At 49.3% G+C, this 17,155-nt stretch overlaps 1 protein-coding gene across 1 annotated transcript in view; it reads right to left on the bottom strand.

Moving 5' to 3' along the window:
- Positions 1-3,543: 3,543 nt before the first annotated feature.
- Positions 3,544-17,155, bottom strand: part of SIAE (sialic acid acetylesterase) — a 60,479-nt gene continuing 46,867 nt past the window's right edge. Inside the window, exons 10-11 of the mRNA XM_078883254.1 lie at positions 4,096-4,291; positions 3,544-3,798 (exon numbers count right to left, since the gene is read on the bottom strand). Coding sequence (XP_078739380.1) covers positions 3,544-3,798; positions 4,096-4,291 — 451 coding nt within the window. The remainder of the gene's footprint in view (positions 3,799-4,095; positions 4,292-17,155) is intronic.

The following is a 17,155-nucleotide window of genomic DNA, read 5'->3' as shown; positions in this document are numbered from 1 at the left end:
CGTGGCTGGCTCTGCTCTTGGCCATGACCACCTTCCAGAATCCTCGAACAGGATCTGGCCCCCGACCACGTGACCACCCCTAGCCCCCACTTTGGGGCCCTTGGTTGACTTAACCGGTCACGTGCCGTATCGGGTCAACCAGAGTGCCATGGCCAATAGTAACCCATTTCCTACAGCCGGCACTTCCAAACCCTATCCTGTAAAGCTGGCACTGCAAGCTTGATGCCATCCAGCGCTAACACTCAGGGCTGACCAAGCCCCTCCAGGGCCATCCTGCGATGTCACTACGCATTTATAATCAATGACAATTTTTACGCATATGATCAGGAGCGATTATTGTCAATTGTAATGGATAGTTATTTAGACTCTATGAATTCAAGATAATTTATTTAATTAAATCAAACAATAGATTGGCACGTTAACAAGTTATTATTGATGTAAAACTTTCGTGACTGCAGGGATTCATATTCTTGGTTCTTTCGGTAAAGTCACGTAGAAGAGAAGTAATAACATAATACAAATAAATGTTTTTTTTAATAATACAAATAAAACAAAAAAAGTATTTTATTATTTTCCTTCTACGTGACTTTACCGAAAAATGTTTTATTTGTACTATTTTATAATTTCTCTTCTACATGACTTTACCGAAAGAACCAAAAATAAGTTATTGGCATTTACATTGTCTAGGCCTCTAGGGGTATAAATCAATCGTGATAACATTTACTGATTATCTTTTTATCAGTTGCAGGCAATTGTCAGGTCTTAGAAATCAGATCTTACCGCAGGATACAGTTCTCAAAATTGAGAAATATGAGGCACGAGTTAGGAAGGAAGCACTCAGACTCTTTTTAATCGAAGCAACATTGATTTGAACTTAGATTGACATCGAAAAATTGAGTGTGGCACTATAGTACACATGCAAATATACGTACTCGTCAATTCATGCTAAATGGTTAGAAAAGTATCAATGATCAAATCACAATTATGCTATAAAAGTAAACCAGGCTGACACCTCAAAATAACAGTATTCATGCAGACATACGTGCTCATAAATGCATACTAAATGGTTTGAAAAGCCTCAATGATCTAATGCGTGATGTGGAGTGGGTGTGTGTGTGTCAAGGTGGCAGTTGTACATGCAATTAACTAATTAAGATGTGCAGAATGGGTGTGAGTCAATTCATGTGTGCTTGTGCGAGGTTGGCATCACAATCTGTAAGGAGTGTGGTTATATGATGAGTGAGTATATAAGTCAGTGTTCATCTTCTAACTTCTCTACCAGAAATTACTGCTGAATAGTAGGCTTGGTCTACTGCTGGAGGGTGCTGCGACCATGCTGCCTGCTGCTTGTTCATAGGATTGTCTGCACGTCACGCTTGATCTGCAGCTTAGGCACACTGCGGCCTCGCTGGCCGGCATGCAGGTTGCTCATCAGCAGGTTGGTCGCACGTCGCGACACCTGCCCTGGCACATTGTGAGTTGGTCACCACTAGTCTTGGTTTGTGAGCACCCTTTGCAGTCCACGCTCGGAGGTCAACGGCGTGCAGGCAGTCACAGGTTCAGGTAGAAACTGCACCTGACAATTTGGACACACTCCAAGCCTCTTCACACCTCATGCAATGTCAGTCAGGCTGACTTGACTACAAACAGAGCTCTCCAGTCTATAGCTTGAACAATATTTCTGTGCACACTTAATATTGGTGCGTAACTCAAATATCCACTTGAGTAAGTTGCTTTATGCCGCAATAGACGTGTTGCCAACACATTCCCTGGCACCTCTGACCTGAGTACTGTTTTATATAAAGAATATTCATTTGCACCTCAATAGTATGCTACTCAGAATATCTTTTTATAAGGGAGAGCTGTATGAGGATCCACTATGGATGCTTATCAATGATTTTCCTCGCAAAACAACTATACAGAGTTTGACTGCAAGAGACTCAACATGTAAAGAAGAATATAAAGAAACATTGAACAGCTTTCAGGAACACTCTTTAGTCTGCCTTAGCAAGACTCAAACTCTTTGATACTCGGAGCCTTTGCGCTTGCAAGACTTATTAATGTGATGTTTGTCTTGTTATATAGAAATATCTGCCTTATTTAATTTATTCCCGAGGCCATTTAAGAGTATGAAGCTGCTCCTAGTCACACCCTCGAGCATCCATACGATCATCCTGAGTTAATCTCTGATTTTGGCTCTGCAGACATTCTGGAGTCATAAACTCGTTCCTGTTTCCGCTCTCCTGCCCTTCGGAGGTCATCTCAAGATCTGTGTGAATACCGACCTACTTTAATTACTCTTGTGATGTCTAATGGCTAATGAAAGTTCGCTCTTAGTTTTGGTTATCCCATGGTGTATGTCTGTTGATGTGTCGCACATGCATTGAGGTGTGAAAACAGCCTCCCTATCTCGTTTATGTCTTGTTTCTCCTCTCCTATTGAGCCTGGTTGGCAGTAGCGGTTATCTGAACTGGTCCTGGTTCCCACCCCCCTTCCCCCAAGGTCGACTCAGCCATAAAATGAATACATGATGCTGCATGTAAAGATCACCACTGGAGAGACAAAGGCGGTCGGGCGTGGCTCCGGTTATACACCCTTGAATACATATAAATTATTTGGTCGTGGAAAATTAGCATAAACATCTACATATTGGCCTGAATGCTCCTGATCAACACTTCATCATGAACTGACATAATTCTATTGTCAATTTTCACATGCGTAACCCAGACCTTATAGCACTTTTTTATGATCGTGAATTTTAATAAGATCATGCAAAATGGTAATATTTCGCCTTTTGGCCCTTGGCTGCATTGTCATGTAGTGATACATCATATCATCAAGGTCACAATGTAATACCATGATGTTTTTGAATATTCATATGCGGTCATCACAAATGCCAAGACTTGTTACTAATTTAAACAGCTCAAGATGTTGAGTGTGGCAGGTTTCCTATCATGGGCACTTTAAAAGCAGCATAGTGCCCATTCATGGTCTTTCTGGTAATGTCTGTGTTCGATCAAGGAAAGAGTTTGACAGGTTCGTGCTACTTATTATCATCCCAAGCTATCAAGCCTGTTCTGATTTCCAATGTCTGACTAGTCCTAATTAGTTGTTTGCCCCATCTGGTTTTTCAACTCACAACGTAATGAATGCACATGTCTACAAGGAACTATGAAATTCAAAATAAACATCACATTTTAAAATTAGTGTGGGCGACAGGAATTGTTTTATACAGATATTTATGGTACTGGTAATGTGTGGAATTTCATTGTGATATACTGTGCAGTGTCGATCTAGCAATATGTATTACGGTCTTGATCTGTGGGGAAGGTGGGCGACCCTAGCCGGGGTCCAGCAGACTCCACCACAGAAGAGAGGGCAGCTTTGTTGCTAAGGCCTTAATAAACCCACCGACATGGTCTTTATGAACCCGCCAACATGGCCCTGAAGGGCCCAATGAAAACAACCGTTAGGAACCCCCTACCCACACCCCTGTTATAATTCTCCCCGACACTACTGCTTTAAATTCCCCCGACACTGCCATTATAAACCCCCCTCCGACGGCACGGCCATTATGAAGGGGGGTGCTGGTAGTGCGGTAGGCTCCACTCCATAGAGAGCACAAGCGTGGAGTTCACACGGCCAGTTAGACCAAGCATAGCGGACAGACGTCACGGCCCTGTTGGTGCCAATGCAGGTGGAGATGTCGAGGAAGACACTGTGGTCTTGTACGTAGAGGATTGGAGCTCGTTGCCAGTCTAGGTCTCGACACTGACTGAGCCCTTGGGAACAGCAGATCTGCGATTGAGAGGAGAGTAGAGGATGGGAGGGGAAAAAGAGGGTAGACGTTCAGAGAGGATGGAGGAAAGGAGAGGAAAGGAGGAAGAATAGGGGGGAGGAGAGAGATTATGATTATACAATGCTTAGAAACTTGTAGCAGGGTAATGTGCAGTGAACCTCAGTTGAAACATAAACGATCTTTGATCGTACTGGAATATAGCAAAGCACTTAAAACAATGCGATAAAAATAGTAATACACAACAACAAAGGTATACGAAACCGATAACACGAACATCATGTAATATGACCTCTGACCTGAAAGTCGCCCCGTCCCCATTTGCGGTGGATCAGCTTCTGTCCATATTTGATGACGAGCATCTGGGATTTCAGGTTCACAGTGGCCACCTCTGGGAAGGGGCCCTGGAATATGGAGGAACTGTGATTGTAGGCAACAGCCAGTGCACCTAGCAGCAGACGGGAGGCAACCTCCTGCTTGTAGCGCGGGTGGATCCTACACAGAGTGATACATCATATACTAAATTAATATATACTACACTACATTATATACTGTACTATTCTACACTACGTTATATACTACACTATTTAATACTATACACTACATTACATACTACACAACACTATTTACTACACTAAATTATATTATATACTGCACTGTATATTATACACAGCAGAACTCCATCAATTTGCTCTCCAACAATCAGAAAATTCCTTTAAGTCAAGGCAACCCCGCAGTTTGCGGAAACTCCTGTTGTCCACGGGGTCAGTGATCAAAATATCTGCGGCAAAATGGTAGAGTTTTGGATATTTTCTGAGCAGCTAATTCTTATTGTAATCTACAGTGCACCGCTTGCTCCTCAGATTGTTATACTATTTGGAAAGCAATGTGCATTTCCTAGAGGCCAGCTAGCCTCTATGGAGTCTCCTCTATGAAGGGCGCACTTCAAGTGCACGATGAAGTCTGCTTTTTGTGCAGGCCTGCCCGTCAGTTGGCTAGATAGAGGAGGGGAGGGGAAAGAAGGGAGGGGAGTCATCTTAATGTAATGTAGTAACTCGGCGGGAGACGACTTCACGGGTAACACACTCTTTATTTTACCAAACTCGTTCACAGGTGACTAACACCTACTTTGTATCTCGGGTGACAACCACCCACTTAGTATCGCGGGTGACAAACACCCACTTAGTATCTCGGGTGACAAACACCCACTTAGTATCTCGGGTGACAAACACCCACTTAGCTACCCTGGCGACTAACGCCCACTGAGCTACTCGGGTGACCAACACCCACTTAGCTACTCGGCGACTAACGCCCACTGAGCTACTCGGGTGACCAACACCCACTTAGCTACTCGGCGACTAACGCCCCTGAGCTACTCGGGTGACCAACACCCACTTAGCTACCCTGGCGACTAACGCCCACTGAGCTACTCGGGACACTCCCTGCCCGGGGTATCCGTCTTGACTGTGGGTCCCCAGCCCGACCCACGTGGGCGTCGGACCCCGGGTCCCACAGTCTCGCCTCCGAGCCACACAGGGCCCCGGTCCCTACAAGGACGGCGGGATTAGGGGTCTCGGGGCACTAGGTCTTCAGCTCCGTCTTCTGGTCTTCAACTGGGTAACTCTCCCCGAGTGCTCTCGCGCGTCCCCCTTTATACCCCACCTGCGGACGTTGCTGCGAGCACCCATCCTATTCGACCAATCACTGGGCGCTGGCTACGATCCTGTTTTCCCACATCTCAGCGTGCCTCAGCACCCACGCCGCGCCGCCCCGTCATCTGTCACTCCCGGCGCGCGCGTCCACACCACGCCCACAACGCGTGCCCAACCCCGCACCTCGCGCCGCCCCGTGATCCATCACTGTCACAGTCGGCGCACGTCAACACCACCACTACATCACCCCCTACCACATAGCTCGCAGCCGACCCGGCTGCTATAAAAATATACAAACCCCCCTGTGTGCCCCGTAACACAACACAACAACAAGAACAACAACTAACGTAACAACCCAACACAACGCGAACACTACCATCCGCAACCATCAACCAATGCCACCGCGACAACAGAACAATATATACAATCCGGCGAGTGACAATAGCAATGTGTATGCAGCAAGAAAAATAAATGGAAATTATTATTTTTTTTTTCTCTCTCGACTCGTGCAGCGTCCCATTCTTTCCGAGCGTCCCTACAACGGGACATTACCCCGGCAGAGGGGAACACCGGGCGAGCTCGGTGTCGAAAAAAAACGTCTTCATGAAAATTGTTGTGCCCTAGCCCGAGTCCGCCTTGCCGGTCCGTCGTACGGCACCAGACGCGGTTGAACGTCCGGTGGTGCCGGCGGTTCAGGAAGACATCGGCCAGGCATCGAGGACCCGTGCGTGCCGCGGGGTTCAGGCTCCCGACGGTCAGCAGCCGTCAAGCCCGAGGCACCTGGGGGTGGGTCAGGTGGAGACACGTGAGGATCAGCCTGCGACACCTCCCTCCCCGAGTCGACGGTCACGTCACACGCCCGGTCGTTACGGCACAGAACGGGGTCACACGGTGCCGCATAGGGCTTCAGTCGGGAGGGGTGCACGTACCAACGGCGTTTTTCCCATTTAATCTGTATACTCTGGGGTCGTGCAACCCGCACAATTTCCACCGGTCCCCTCCATGGTCTCAACAACTTGGGGGACGTAGCCAACGGTGCATGTGGACAATGCAGCCAGGCCTTATCGCCTGGTTTCCAATCATGCGTATGCACCCTCCGCCCATGCAATCTCTCGTTCGCAATTTGCCGAGACCGCGAATTCAACCTCGCCGCCTCCCGCGCTTCAGTCAATTTGGCGATATTAAATTTGATGTGGTCTGCCAATTTTGATTTTGCACGTGGCTGGGAAATCCCCAGTTGGACGTCCATGGCCGGATCGGCCTCCCGCCCATACATAAGAAAAAATGGGGAAAACCCCGTCGCCGCATGAGGGGCCATTCGATAGGCCGCGAGTACCCCCGGCACCTGTAAGTCCCAATCAACCTGATCGTCACAGACCTGTTGGCACAACATAGACGTAATCGTCCTGTTCAGACGCTCAACCATCCCGTCAGTCTGCGGGTGGTAGGGGGAAGTACGCACTTTCTTTGTACCCAACAGGTCGCACACCTCGCGCAACAAAACGCTCGAAAAATTCTTTCCTTGATCCGTCAGCAAGCGTTCGGGGGCGCCCTTGTCCAAAACATAGCCCTGGACGAAGGCGTCCGCCACCGCTGCAGCCGACTGGTTGGCGAGTGGCCATGCCATGGGCCATCGGGTGAAGTATTCTACGCCAACCAGCAGGAACTTATTTCCCCTTGGTGTAGCAGGAAAGGTCCCCAAGATGTCCAACGCAACTAATTCGTTTATGCGCGAAACTTGAATGGATTGCAGCGGTGGATTAGCTGCCAATGGTGGCGGTTTTCTTTTGGCGCACCCTACGCATCCCTTAAGAATATTCGCCACGTCGTTACCCATCCCCGGCCAATAATAGTCTCGCTGGATTAGGGCGAGCGTTTTGTGAAAACCCAGATGCATGAGCCGTTCATGAGCTGCCAGAACGACCCTACCCCGCATAGCAACAGGCACAACGAGCACGTGACGCCGGGACATGTTGTCCCACTTCATCAAAAGGCCCTGTCTGCACACCCAGGAACCGACCCGCGCATCCCCTACCTCGGGAGCGCCAACTTTTCGACGTAGCGTAAGTAGGGAACCGTCGGACATTTGGAGACGGCCCCACTCAATGAGGGGCAACGACAACAGCGAATCCCTCCCCGTGGGGGCGTCGACTCCCGGCGTGTCAGTGGCGGCGAGCGCAACTCCCGGGGTGCCGGCGACCAGGGGTTTGCACCGCGCCGATCCCAACAAACATGTGCAGTCCGTGCACGGTGGCAACCGCGACAAGGCGTCCGCATTTGAGTGTCGCAATCCCTTGCGGTAAATCGTCGTGAATTGGTAGTCCTGAAGGACCTCCAACCATCGGGACAATTGGCCCGATGGCTGTGCCACGCGCATAGCGTATTGTAGAGCCGCATGGTCCGTACGGACCGTAAAATGACGGCCGTAAAGATACGGCCTGAATTGCTGTGTAAAAAACACAATCGCTAACAATTCACGACGAGTTACGCAATAGCGTTGTTCGGCGGGGGAAAGAACTCTACTACCGTAGGCGACCACCCGTTCAACCCCCCCGACCACCTGTGAGAGCACCCCCCCGATACCCGTGTTGCTGGCATCTGTGTCAAGCAAAAACGGTTGTGTGAAATCGGGGTAACACAAGGGGGGAGCCTGCACCAAGGCGTCACGAAGGGAGCAGAACGCAGCCTCCTCTTCCGCCCCCCAGTGAAACCGCACACCCTTAGCCGTCAAAGCGTGCAGGGGCCTGGCTATGGTGGCAAACTGCTTGACAAAACGACGGTAATAGGAGGCGAAACCAATGAAACTGCGAACCTCCGTGACCGAGGTTGGCGTTGGCCATGAGCTGACGCAGTGCGTCTTAGCAGGGTCCGTCGAGATCCCTGAACGACTCACGATATGGCCCAAATACCTGACCGATTCCCGAAGCAGAAAGCATTTAGCCGGTTTAAATTTAAGCTTAGCGGAACGCATCCTGAGGAACACCGCTCTCAGTCGCTGGAGGTGCTCCTCAAAAGTTCGACTGAAGACGATGATATCGTCGAGATAAATCAAACAGGTATCCCATTGGAGGCCCGACAAAACCAATTCCATGAGTCTCTGGAACGTGGCGGGAGCGGAATGTAAGCCCATGGGCAACCGGTTGAATTCAAATAGGCCACCAGGTGTCCGGAAAGCGGTTTTAGGTTTAGACTCGTTATCGAGTGGCAATTGCCAAAATCCGGAAAGCAGATCGAGTGTGGAAAAAAACTGTGCTCCCGCCAAGGCATCCAAGACTCATCCATCCTGGGGAGCGGATACGCATCCGCCATCGAGATTTTGTTTAAGCGGCGGAAATCGACACAAAACCGCAAGGACCCGTCCTGTTTTTTTACTAGGACAATAGGAGCACCCCACGGACTAGAAGAGGGCGAAATGATATCGGCCGCCAACATATCATTAACCGCCGATTGCACATGCTCCTTCTCGGCTGGGCTGAGCCGGAAGGGATTCTGACGAATAGGGGCCGCGTCCCCTGTAGCTATGTGGTGGCGCAACAGGTCAGTGCAGCCGATATCGTACTTATGTTTGCTGAACACGTCAGCAAACTCGAGTAGCAAACCCCTCAATGCTCCCAATTGCACCTTGGACAAGTTAGCCGAACCGGCACACAACGAGTCCAACCACTCAGTCCCCTCATCACTTGGAGGATGCGACTCGACAGTGAAATCTGCTTGAGCCACGAGCCGTTCCTCAACGGGTAGCGGCGCGGCGTGAGCCAGCACCGTTCCCTGCGCAATTACGGCCGGCCGCGAGCCCGTATTCAAGACCATTACGAACGGCTCACTGTCCCCTCTCACCATGGTTTGAGCAACCGCTAAATCGAGGCCCCTTCTGGCCCTGTTAGACGGCCCCAACAGCACCCCCTGTGCCTCCGCACCCACCTCGAGTGGTTTCCTCAACCGAAGGGGTACCAACATTTGCGATCCCGGGGGCACCCGTACAGTGTGAGTTGCCAGCGCCTGCACCGTCGCACAAACCGTGCGTATTTTGGTAGGGCTCGTCAAGAACGCAACCCGCCGACCTGACGGAAGCTCAATGCAGGCCTGATCTATAAGAATTTTGATGGGCATTTTGGACAAAAAGTCCGTACCTAGCAAACAGGGAACGGCCAGCGATGATGATACAAAAATAGGGCCCGCCAATTTGATGTCACCAATGCAAATAGTCGCCCGAATCTGGCCGATGATCCCCAGGGATCCCCCATTCGCCGCATAAAATGGCACGTCTACTGGCAGAAGGGGTCTACTTTGGACGGGAAGAATGTTATAAATAAGGTCCGAGATGATAGTGGCCGACGCACCCGTGTCCACCAGCACCCGGACCTCAACCCCGTCAATAAACCCCGTCACCACGGACGACCCGGCCGACGCAGCCACTATCCTGTGGGCCAATTCGGACCACTCGACTGCTTGCGGGCCGTGTACGGACCCCCCTCGCCGAAGTGAACCCCCGGCACCCAGCCGCGAACCCCCCACCGCCAAGCGGCGACCCGAATGTGCCGTGTTTGTGGACCGAACGTGTGAGGTGCCGCGACTTGCCGGGTTTTGTTGGGATGACTTGTGGGCCTGGTCGTCGTCCCGACGTGGTCCTGTGGCGCGCTGACGCGGGGCCCGGCACCCGGCTGCGACGTGGCCCCGAAGGCCGCAGTTGTAGCAGACGACGAGGGACGTCGTAGGTTTCGGTTGCTCCAGCTTGCGGGATGAACGTGTGGGCGAACGACCTCCCGTTCTCCACTCCCCCGGACGCGATGCAGCGAAGGCCTGCTCCTGATCCGCAGCTGGCTGAGGTTCGGCGATCGTGGCGGCCAGTGCCGCGTTCCCCGCCCATTTGCAGACGACCCCCGGCTTGCGTTTGAGGACCTCGTACGCGTGAATGCTCGTGGCGATCGCCAGGGAGCAGATATCCATTTCGTCCGCCACATTGATGGGGACCCCCAACTCGTGGGCCAACGCCAGCAGCTGCTCCGTCACCATGGCGTCCTTCCCCTCCTTATCCATGCGGGGAAAAGCTGCGTCCGCCAAGGCGAGCAGTGCCGTGCGATAGGCGAGCGTCGTTTCTCCAGCCACCTTCCGCCGATCGTAGAACTGGTGGCGACACGTGGAGGGCGGTCCGAACACCTTCGCCATCAGGTGTAGTGCGGCCTGGAGCGTAGAACGGGACGACCTTGCAGCAGATGTGAAGGCTGCAAGCGCGTCGTCGTCGAGCATCGCTGGCAACGCACGCAGGGCAGTGGTGTCGGACCACCCCGACATCTCCTGATGAGCGAGGAACCTTCGTTGGAAGGCTCCCCAGTCGCCCCCATCCGCCTTGAACGCCGACAGCGCGGGCAATCTTTGCTGGAGGACCCGATCGTCGTCGACGTCGGAGAGATTTTCCCGCGCTCCGCTGTAGTTGTGTAAAATGTCGGCTCGGTTGTCAGGCGCAAAATGGAGAGCTCCGGCGCGCGCTGATGACGTGGGCTGCGCTGAGCAGAGGTCTCCGGCCACGTGGTGTCCGTGTTTCCCGCCAATCGATGGCGGCCCCTCAAAAACGGCGGCAACTTCCAGACTTTTGGCGCGAAGCGCCTTTTGGTGGGATCCCTCCAACGTCGCTTTCTCCACCAACCCCGCAGCCGTTTTTCCGCTCGCCGGAACAGAGATGTCCGCCAAGACAGCGGCGGCGGCGAGTAGCAACTCCGCCAACCGGGAGTGCGCGTCTTGGAGGCTGGTGTCGGAGGCGAGCGGAGCGTCGGCCATCACCGCGAAGTGCTGCATCGGCGGCAACTCCTCGTCCTCTCCTCCCGAGGTTGGTGTCCCCGGTACGCCGTCGTCGTCCCGACCTCGCTCGTGGGTACGGGTAGTCTTCCTCGTGTCCATACTTCTTGAAGACAGGTTTACTTCTGACGCCAGTTGTAATGTAGTAACTCGGCGGGAGACGACTTCACGGGTAACACACTCTTTATTTTACCAAACTCGTTCACAGGTGACTAACACCTACTTTGTATCTCGGGTGACAACCACCCACTTAGTATCGCGGGTGACAAACACCCACTTAGTATCTCGGGTGACAAACACCCACTTAGTATCTCGGGTGACAAACACCCACTTAGCTACCCTGGCGACTAACGCCCACTGAGCTACTCGGGTGACCAACACCCACTTAGCTACTCGGCGACTAACGCCCACTGAGCTACTCGGGTGACCAACACCCACTTAGCTACTCGGCGACTAACGCCACTGAGCTACTCGGGTGACCAACACCCACTTAGCTACCCTGGCGACTAACGCCCACTGAGCTACTCGGGACACTCCCTGCCTGGGGTATCCGTCTTGACTGTGGGTCCCCAGCCCGACCCACGTGGGCGTCGGACCCCGGGTCCCACAGTCTCGCCTCCGAGCCACACAGGGCCCCGGTCCCTACAATGACGGCGGGACTAGGGGTCTCGGGGCACTAGGTCTTCAGCTCCGTCTTCTGGTCTTCAACTGGGTAACTCTCCCCGAGTGCTCTCGCGCGTCCCCCTTTATACCCCACCTGCGGACGTCGCTGCGAGCACCCATCCTATTCGACCAATCACTGGGCGCTGGCTACGATCCTGTTTTCCCACATCTCAGCGTGCCTCAGCACCCACGCCGCGCCGCCCCGTCATCTGTCACTCCCGGCGCGCGCGTCCACACCACGCCCACAACGCGTGCCCAACCCCGCACCTCGCGCCGCCCCGTGATCCATCACTGTCACAGTCGGCGCACGTCAACACCACCACTACATTAATTATAAAGCAGAAAATCCATCTGTTTGTTTGTGTGAAGCAGCAAAAACTCTCGAACGCTGAGCTCTGGCTTTATGAAATTTGCACAGCTTATGCTGTCTGGAATTTCTAAGTCAACGTGACTTTTTTCAACTCGCTATGTCATTCCCTTCCCGAGTTGCAAAAATCGACCTTACATGTCAGTGGGTTAAGGCCCCCACAATACCCCCCCTCCCAGTGTTACCACGTGATACATTACTCACAATACCCCTACAGTGTTACCATGTGATGCATTACTCACAATACCTTCAGCGTTACCACGTGATACATTTCTCACAATACCCCCACGGTGTTACCACGTGATGCATTACTCACAATATCCCCAGTGTTACCACGTGATACATTACTCACAATACCCCCACAGTGTTACCATGTGAAGCATTGCTCATAAATTCCAGACAGCATAAGCTGTGCAAATTTCATGACGCCAGAGCTCAGCGTTCGAGACCTTACACATGAAATCGACCTTGCGTATAAGTGATTTAAGGTTGAATGTCCTCGAGTGAAAAACATCCGATTTAGAAAAAAAATCTCGCCACGTTCATTCTTAAGGATTTTGTTCAGTCAGATAGTCTTATAATTGTAAAAGTATTTTAACTTTGTGTTGCCTCATCACGTGTTTCATTAGTGAAATATTTACAATGTAAGTTTGTGTAAATTCAAGGAAACCTTTTTAGATTTTTGAATAAGGAAACGCTCAGGTAAATCAATATTGCTGAGCCGAATCAACACAGAGTAAAAATTGAGTGTTTGCTAGATAACGTGTTTGTGACATTCCCTACAAATTCCATACATTCCGTACATTTCGTTGCTTATAATCGACGAATATTTGTGACAGCAATGCCCACAAAGAAGAGACCCATTTTTTTTCATCAAACTCAAATCAACACAAAACGTTAAAAGCTGTCACGAGCAGAACAATCGGAAGAGCAAAGACAAGCACGTGAAGTGCACAAAACTCAACAAGCTGTTCGACGATGCAACGAGACTGCTGAAGAGACGAACGAGCGCCGAACGTCAGAACGCCTACGAGCTTCAAACTCGAGAGCTATTGAAAGCGAGGAGCAGCGACAGCAACGAATTCAAAGTGATTTAAATGCTCACCAGAACCGAATTTTGGCTGAAACTGTTGAAGCTCACAAATATCGACTCCAGCAGAAGAGAATTCGACAAGGCGCCTCACGGGCAAGAAACTGGCTATATTTGAAGGACAAAGCATTCAATTATGATCCTGAATTGGATTATTCAAACTTTCCTCCAATTGTCGTTGGTAGCATGACTTTGAAGTGCACTTTTTGCAATGCGCTGAAGTGTGAAGGCGAGACACCAGGATCGTGCTGTTCCGGTCGAAATATTTGGTTGCCAGAGCTTCCGGAATTGCCAGAGCCATTGCAGAGCCTTATGAATGGTGATCATCCAAAGTCGAAATAATTTCTAAGCCTGATCCGCAAATACAATTGCAGTTTTCAAATGACTTCGTTTGGAACATCTGTGCCTATGCCTCAGTCAACTCGATTCATGCCAACTTTTAAAATTCAAGGTCAAGTGTTCCACAAGGCTGGCTCTCTCCCATCGCTGCCCAACGAAGAGTCAAAATTCCTACAAATTTACTTTCTTGGCGACAAAGAAACTGAAGCGCAACGTAGTTGTGCTGTGATTCCTGGCACCAACAAAAGTTTGATGGCTTCCTTGCAAAAGATGCTACACGAAAACAATCACTACGTTCAGTAATTCAAAATGGCACTTGATAATAATCCAAGTGAAGACCTAAAGATCGTCATTAAGGCAAACAAGAAACCAGCACAAGGCCATGCACGTGTTTTTAATGCACTGGTAGTCAATGAAGTCGCCATCGTCATTGCTGGAAATGATTTTTAAATACGCGATATTGTTTTGACTATGCGTAACAATGACCTTAACAGTGTTTCCGAGACACATTTCGTATGATGCCTTGCAATATTCGCTGATGTTTTCATGAGGCGAGGACGGATATGCCATCAACATCCATCAAGTTCAGCCAGGAACGTCAAATAAAGCCAACAAAATGGTGTTTGCAATGTCGTACTACGCCTATCGATTGATGGTGCGATCGAATGAGAACCGATTGCTAAATTACCGACAGTTACTGCATCAATATTTGGTTGACATGTATGCCAAGATTGAGATGGAAAGATTGCTCTTCATCCGATTGAACCAAAAAAAGTTTCGTGTCGATTATTACATTCACTTGAAAGATGCGATTGTGAACGATGGCAATGCAGAAAATCACGGTAAGTTTTTTGTTATTTTGTTATTTTCTTTGAACCTATCTACGTGACTTTACCGAAAGACCCAATGATAGGTTAGTGATTTTGCCATCAACATATACCGGAGGGCCACGAAACATGAATGAATATGCACAAGACGCCATCACCTCCATTCGTCATGGAGGCAAGCCGTCATTATTCATCACGTACACGTTCAATCCGAATTGCAAAGAGAAGGAAGATAATTTGATTAACGGCCAATCAAAAACGGACCGACATGATTTGGTGCAAGAATTTTCCAACAGAAGCTCATCAAAATCATTAATGTTCTCATCAAAGGCGACGTTTTTGGCTCGTTTAAATATTGGCTTCATTCCATCGAGTGGCAAAGGAGAGGTCTTCCACATGCACACATTTTGATGTGGTTGACGAATGGACTCAAAACAAATCAAATCGACGAAATCATCTCTGCAGAAATTCCCAATCCCGACACCGATAAGAAGCTTCACGACATCGTCATTAAAAGCATGGTACATGGTCCTTGCGGCGCTTTGAATTGGCAGTCTCCATGCATGATCGATAAGATGTGCAGCAAGATATTTCTGCGTCAATTCAAAAGGAAATGCAAACATTAACAGATGGCTACCCATTGTATCGTCGCCGAAAACCTGAAGACAGACAAACGACAACCATCAAAATGAAGTCGGAGGATGTGGAAATTGATAATCGCTGGTTCGTTCCGTACAGTCCTTTGCTTCTGAAGATGTTCGATGCCCACATCAACGTTGAGTGCTGCAACTCAGTGAAATCGATTAAATATATCCTCACGTATGTCCACAAGGGATCCGATCAAGGAGTATTTACTATGCCACGTAACATTGTGGAAATTGATGAAATCTCGGTGGACCAAACAGGCCGGTACATCTCCAGTAATGAAGCGACATGGCGCATTTTCGGATTTCTGATCCACGAATGATACCCAACAGTCATGCATCTTCGTGTTCACCTCGAAAATGGTCAGCGCATCTATTTTAATCAAGGCAATTTTCAAAATATTCCGGCCAATCCACAAAACACAACAGGGACAGGATTCTTCGAGCTATGCAAAACAGACAATTTTGCAAAAACACTGCTCTATTGCGAAGTTCTGATGTATTACACATGGGACAAGTCAAAGAAAATCTTCAGTCGACGCAAACAAGGTGCAATTGTTGCAGGACATGTCGGAATTCTATCTGGCGACGCTCTAGGCCATGTTTACACAGTCCACATGAGAAACTTCGATTGCTACTACTTGAAAATGTTGTTGCACGAAGAAAAAGGCCCAACTTGCTTCAAGGATCTCCGAACAGTCGATGGAGTTGAACACAACACGTGTCATGCAGTTTGCCTGGCATTGGGACTACTGGAGAACGACAATCAATGGGACGAGACATTGAAGGAAGCGAAGGAATCGGATTCACCATCAAAAATCAGAACTCTCTTCGCAATCATCCTGTTGTTTTGTGAACCATCAAATCCTAAAGTACTTTGGGAGAGCCACAAAGACTGCATGTCTGAAGACATTTTGAATAGACTTCGACGAGATAATCCTCAAATGACTTTGGAATTCACTGATGACATCTATAATGAGGCACTTATGATCATTGAAGATACATTTTGGAGATGATTGTAAAGTCTTTGTCGGAAATCGGCATGAAAAGTCCTTCACGACAGAAAGCAGTGAACATGACTCGAGAAATGCTTTGAGAGTTGTCATATGACTCTGACAAAATGCTGGATTACGTCACGTTGAACGAGCCACTGTTGAATGCAGAGCAACAAACAATTTATCAAGAGGTTCTACGACGACATTACAACAACGAAGGCGGAGTAATTTTCATCGATGTACCTGGAGGAACCTGAAAGACTTTTTTTATCAATTTGTTGCTAGCCCGCATCAGAGGAGAAAAGAAAATTGCACTTGTTGTTGCATCTTCTGGCATCGCTGCAACGTTGATAACTGGAGGACGAACAGTGCATTCAACGCTTCAAATCCCGATTGACTTGGTTCATAATGAAGCGCCCGTTTGCAACATCAAGAAAGGAAGTGGAAAGGCCAAAGTACTGTTAGAAGCTAAAGCGTTATTTTGGGATGAAATATCGATGATGCATAAGCACGGATTTGAGGCAGTCAACAGAACACTGCAAGACATTCGTGGCAACAAAAATCTTATGGGCGGTTTGATTGTTGTCCTTGCTGGTGATTTTCGCCAAACGTTACCAGTGATTCCAAGAGGCACGATGGTTTATGAAATCAAAGCCTGCCTGAACTCATTACAGCTTTGGAGAGACGTCACAACAATGAAGCTCACGACCAACATGAGAGTTCACCAATCTGATATCTATGAATCCAAGAATTAATCTGAGTATTTGCTCAACATTGGCAACGGCAAGGAAGCAACAAGTGAAACTGGACAAATCAAGCTCTCCGAAGAATTCTGCAAAATTTGTCTTACTCTGAAGAGTCTCATCAATTGCGTGTATCCAAACATTGGAGCAAATCTTCTGAATCGCAAATAACTTAAGGCACGTGCAATTCAGACACCACTAAACGTCAAAGTCGATAAAATCAACAAATCTATTTAATAAATGATT

Source organism: Lampetra fluviatilis, chromosome 70 (genome assembly GCF_964198595.1).
Source record: "Lampetra fluviatilis chromosome 70, kcLamFluv1.1, whole genome shotgun sequence".
NCBI classification, from domain to species: Eukaryota; Metazoa; Chordata; class Hyperoartia; order Petromyzontiformes; family Petromyzontidae; genus Lampetra; species Lampetra fluviatilis.
The sequence above is the reverse complement of the archived record's forward strand: the minus strand, read 5'-3'. Positions and strand labels throughout refer to the sequence as shown.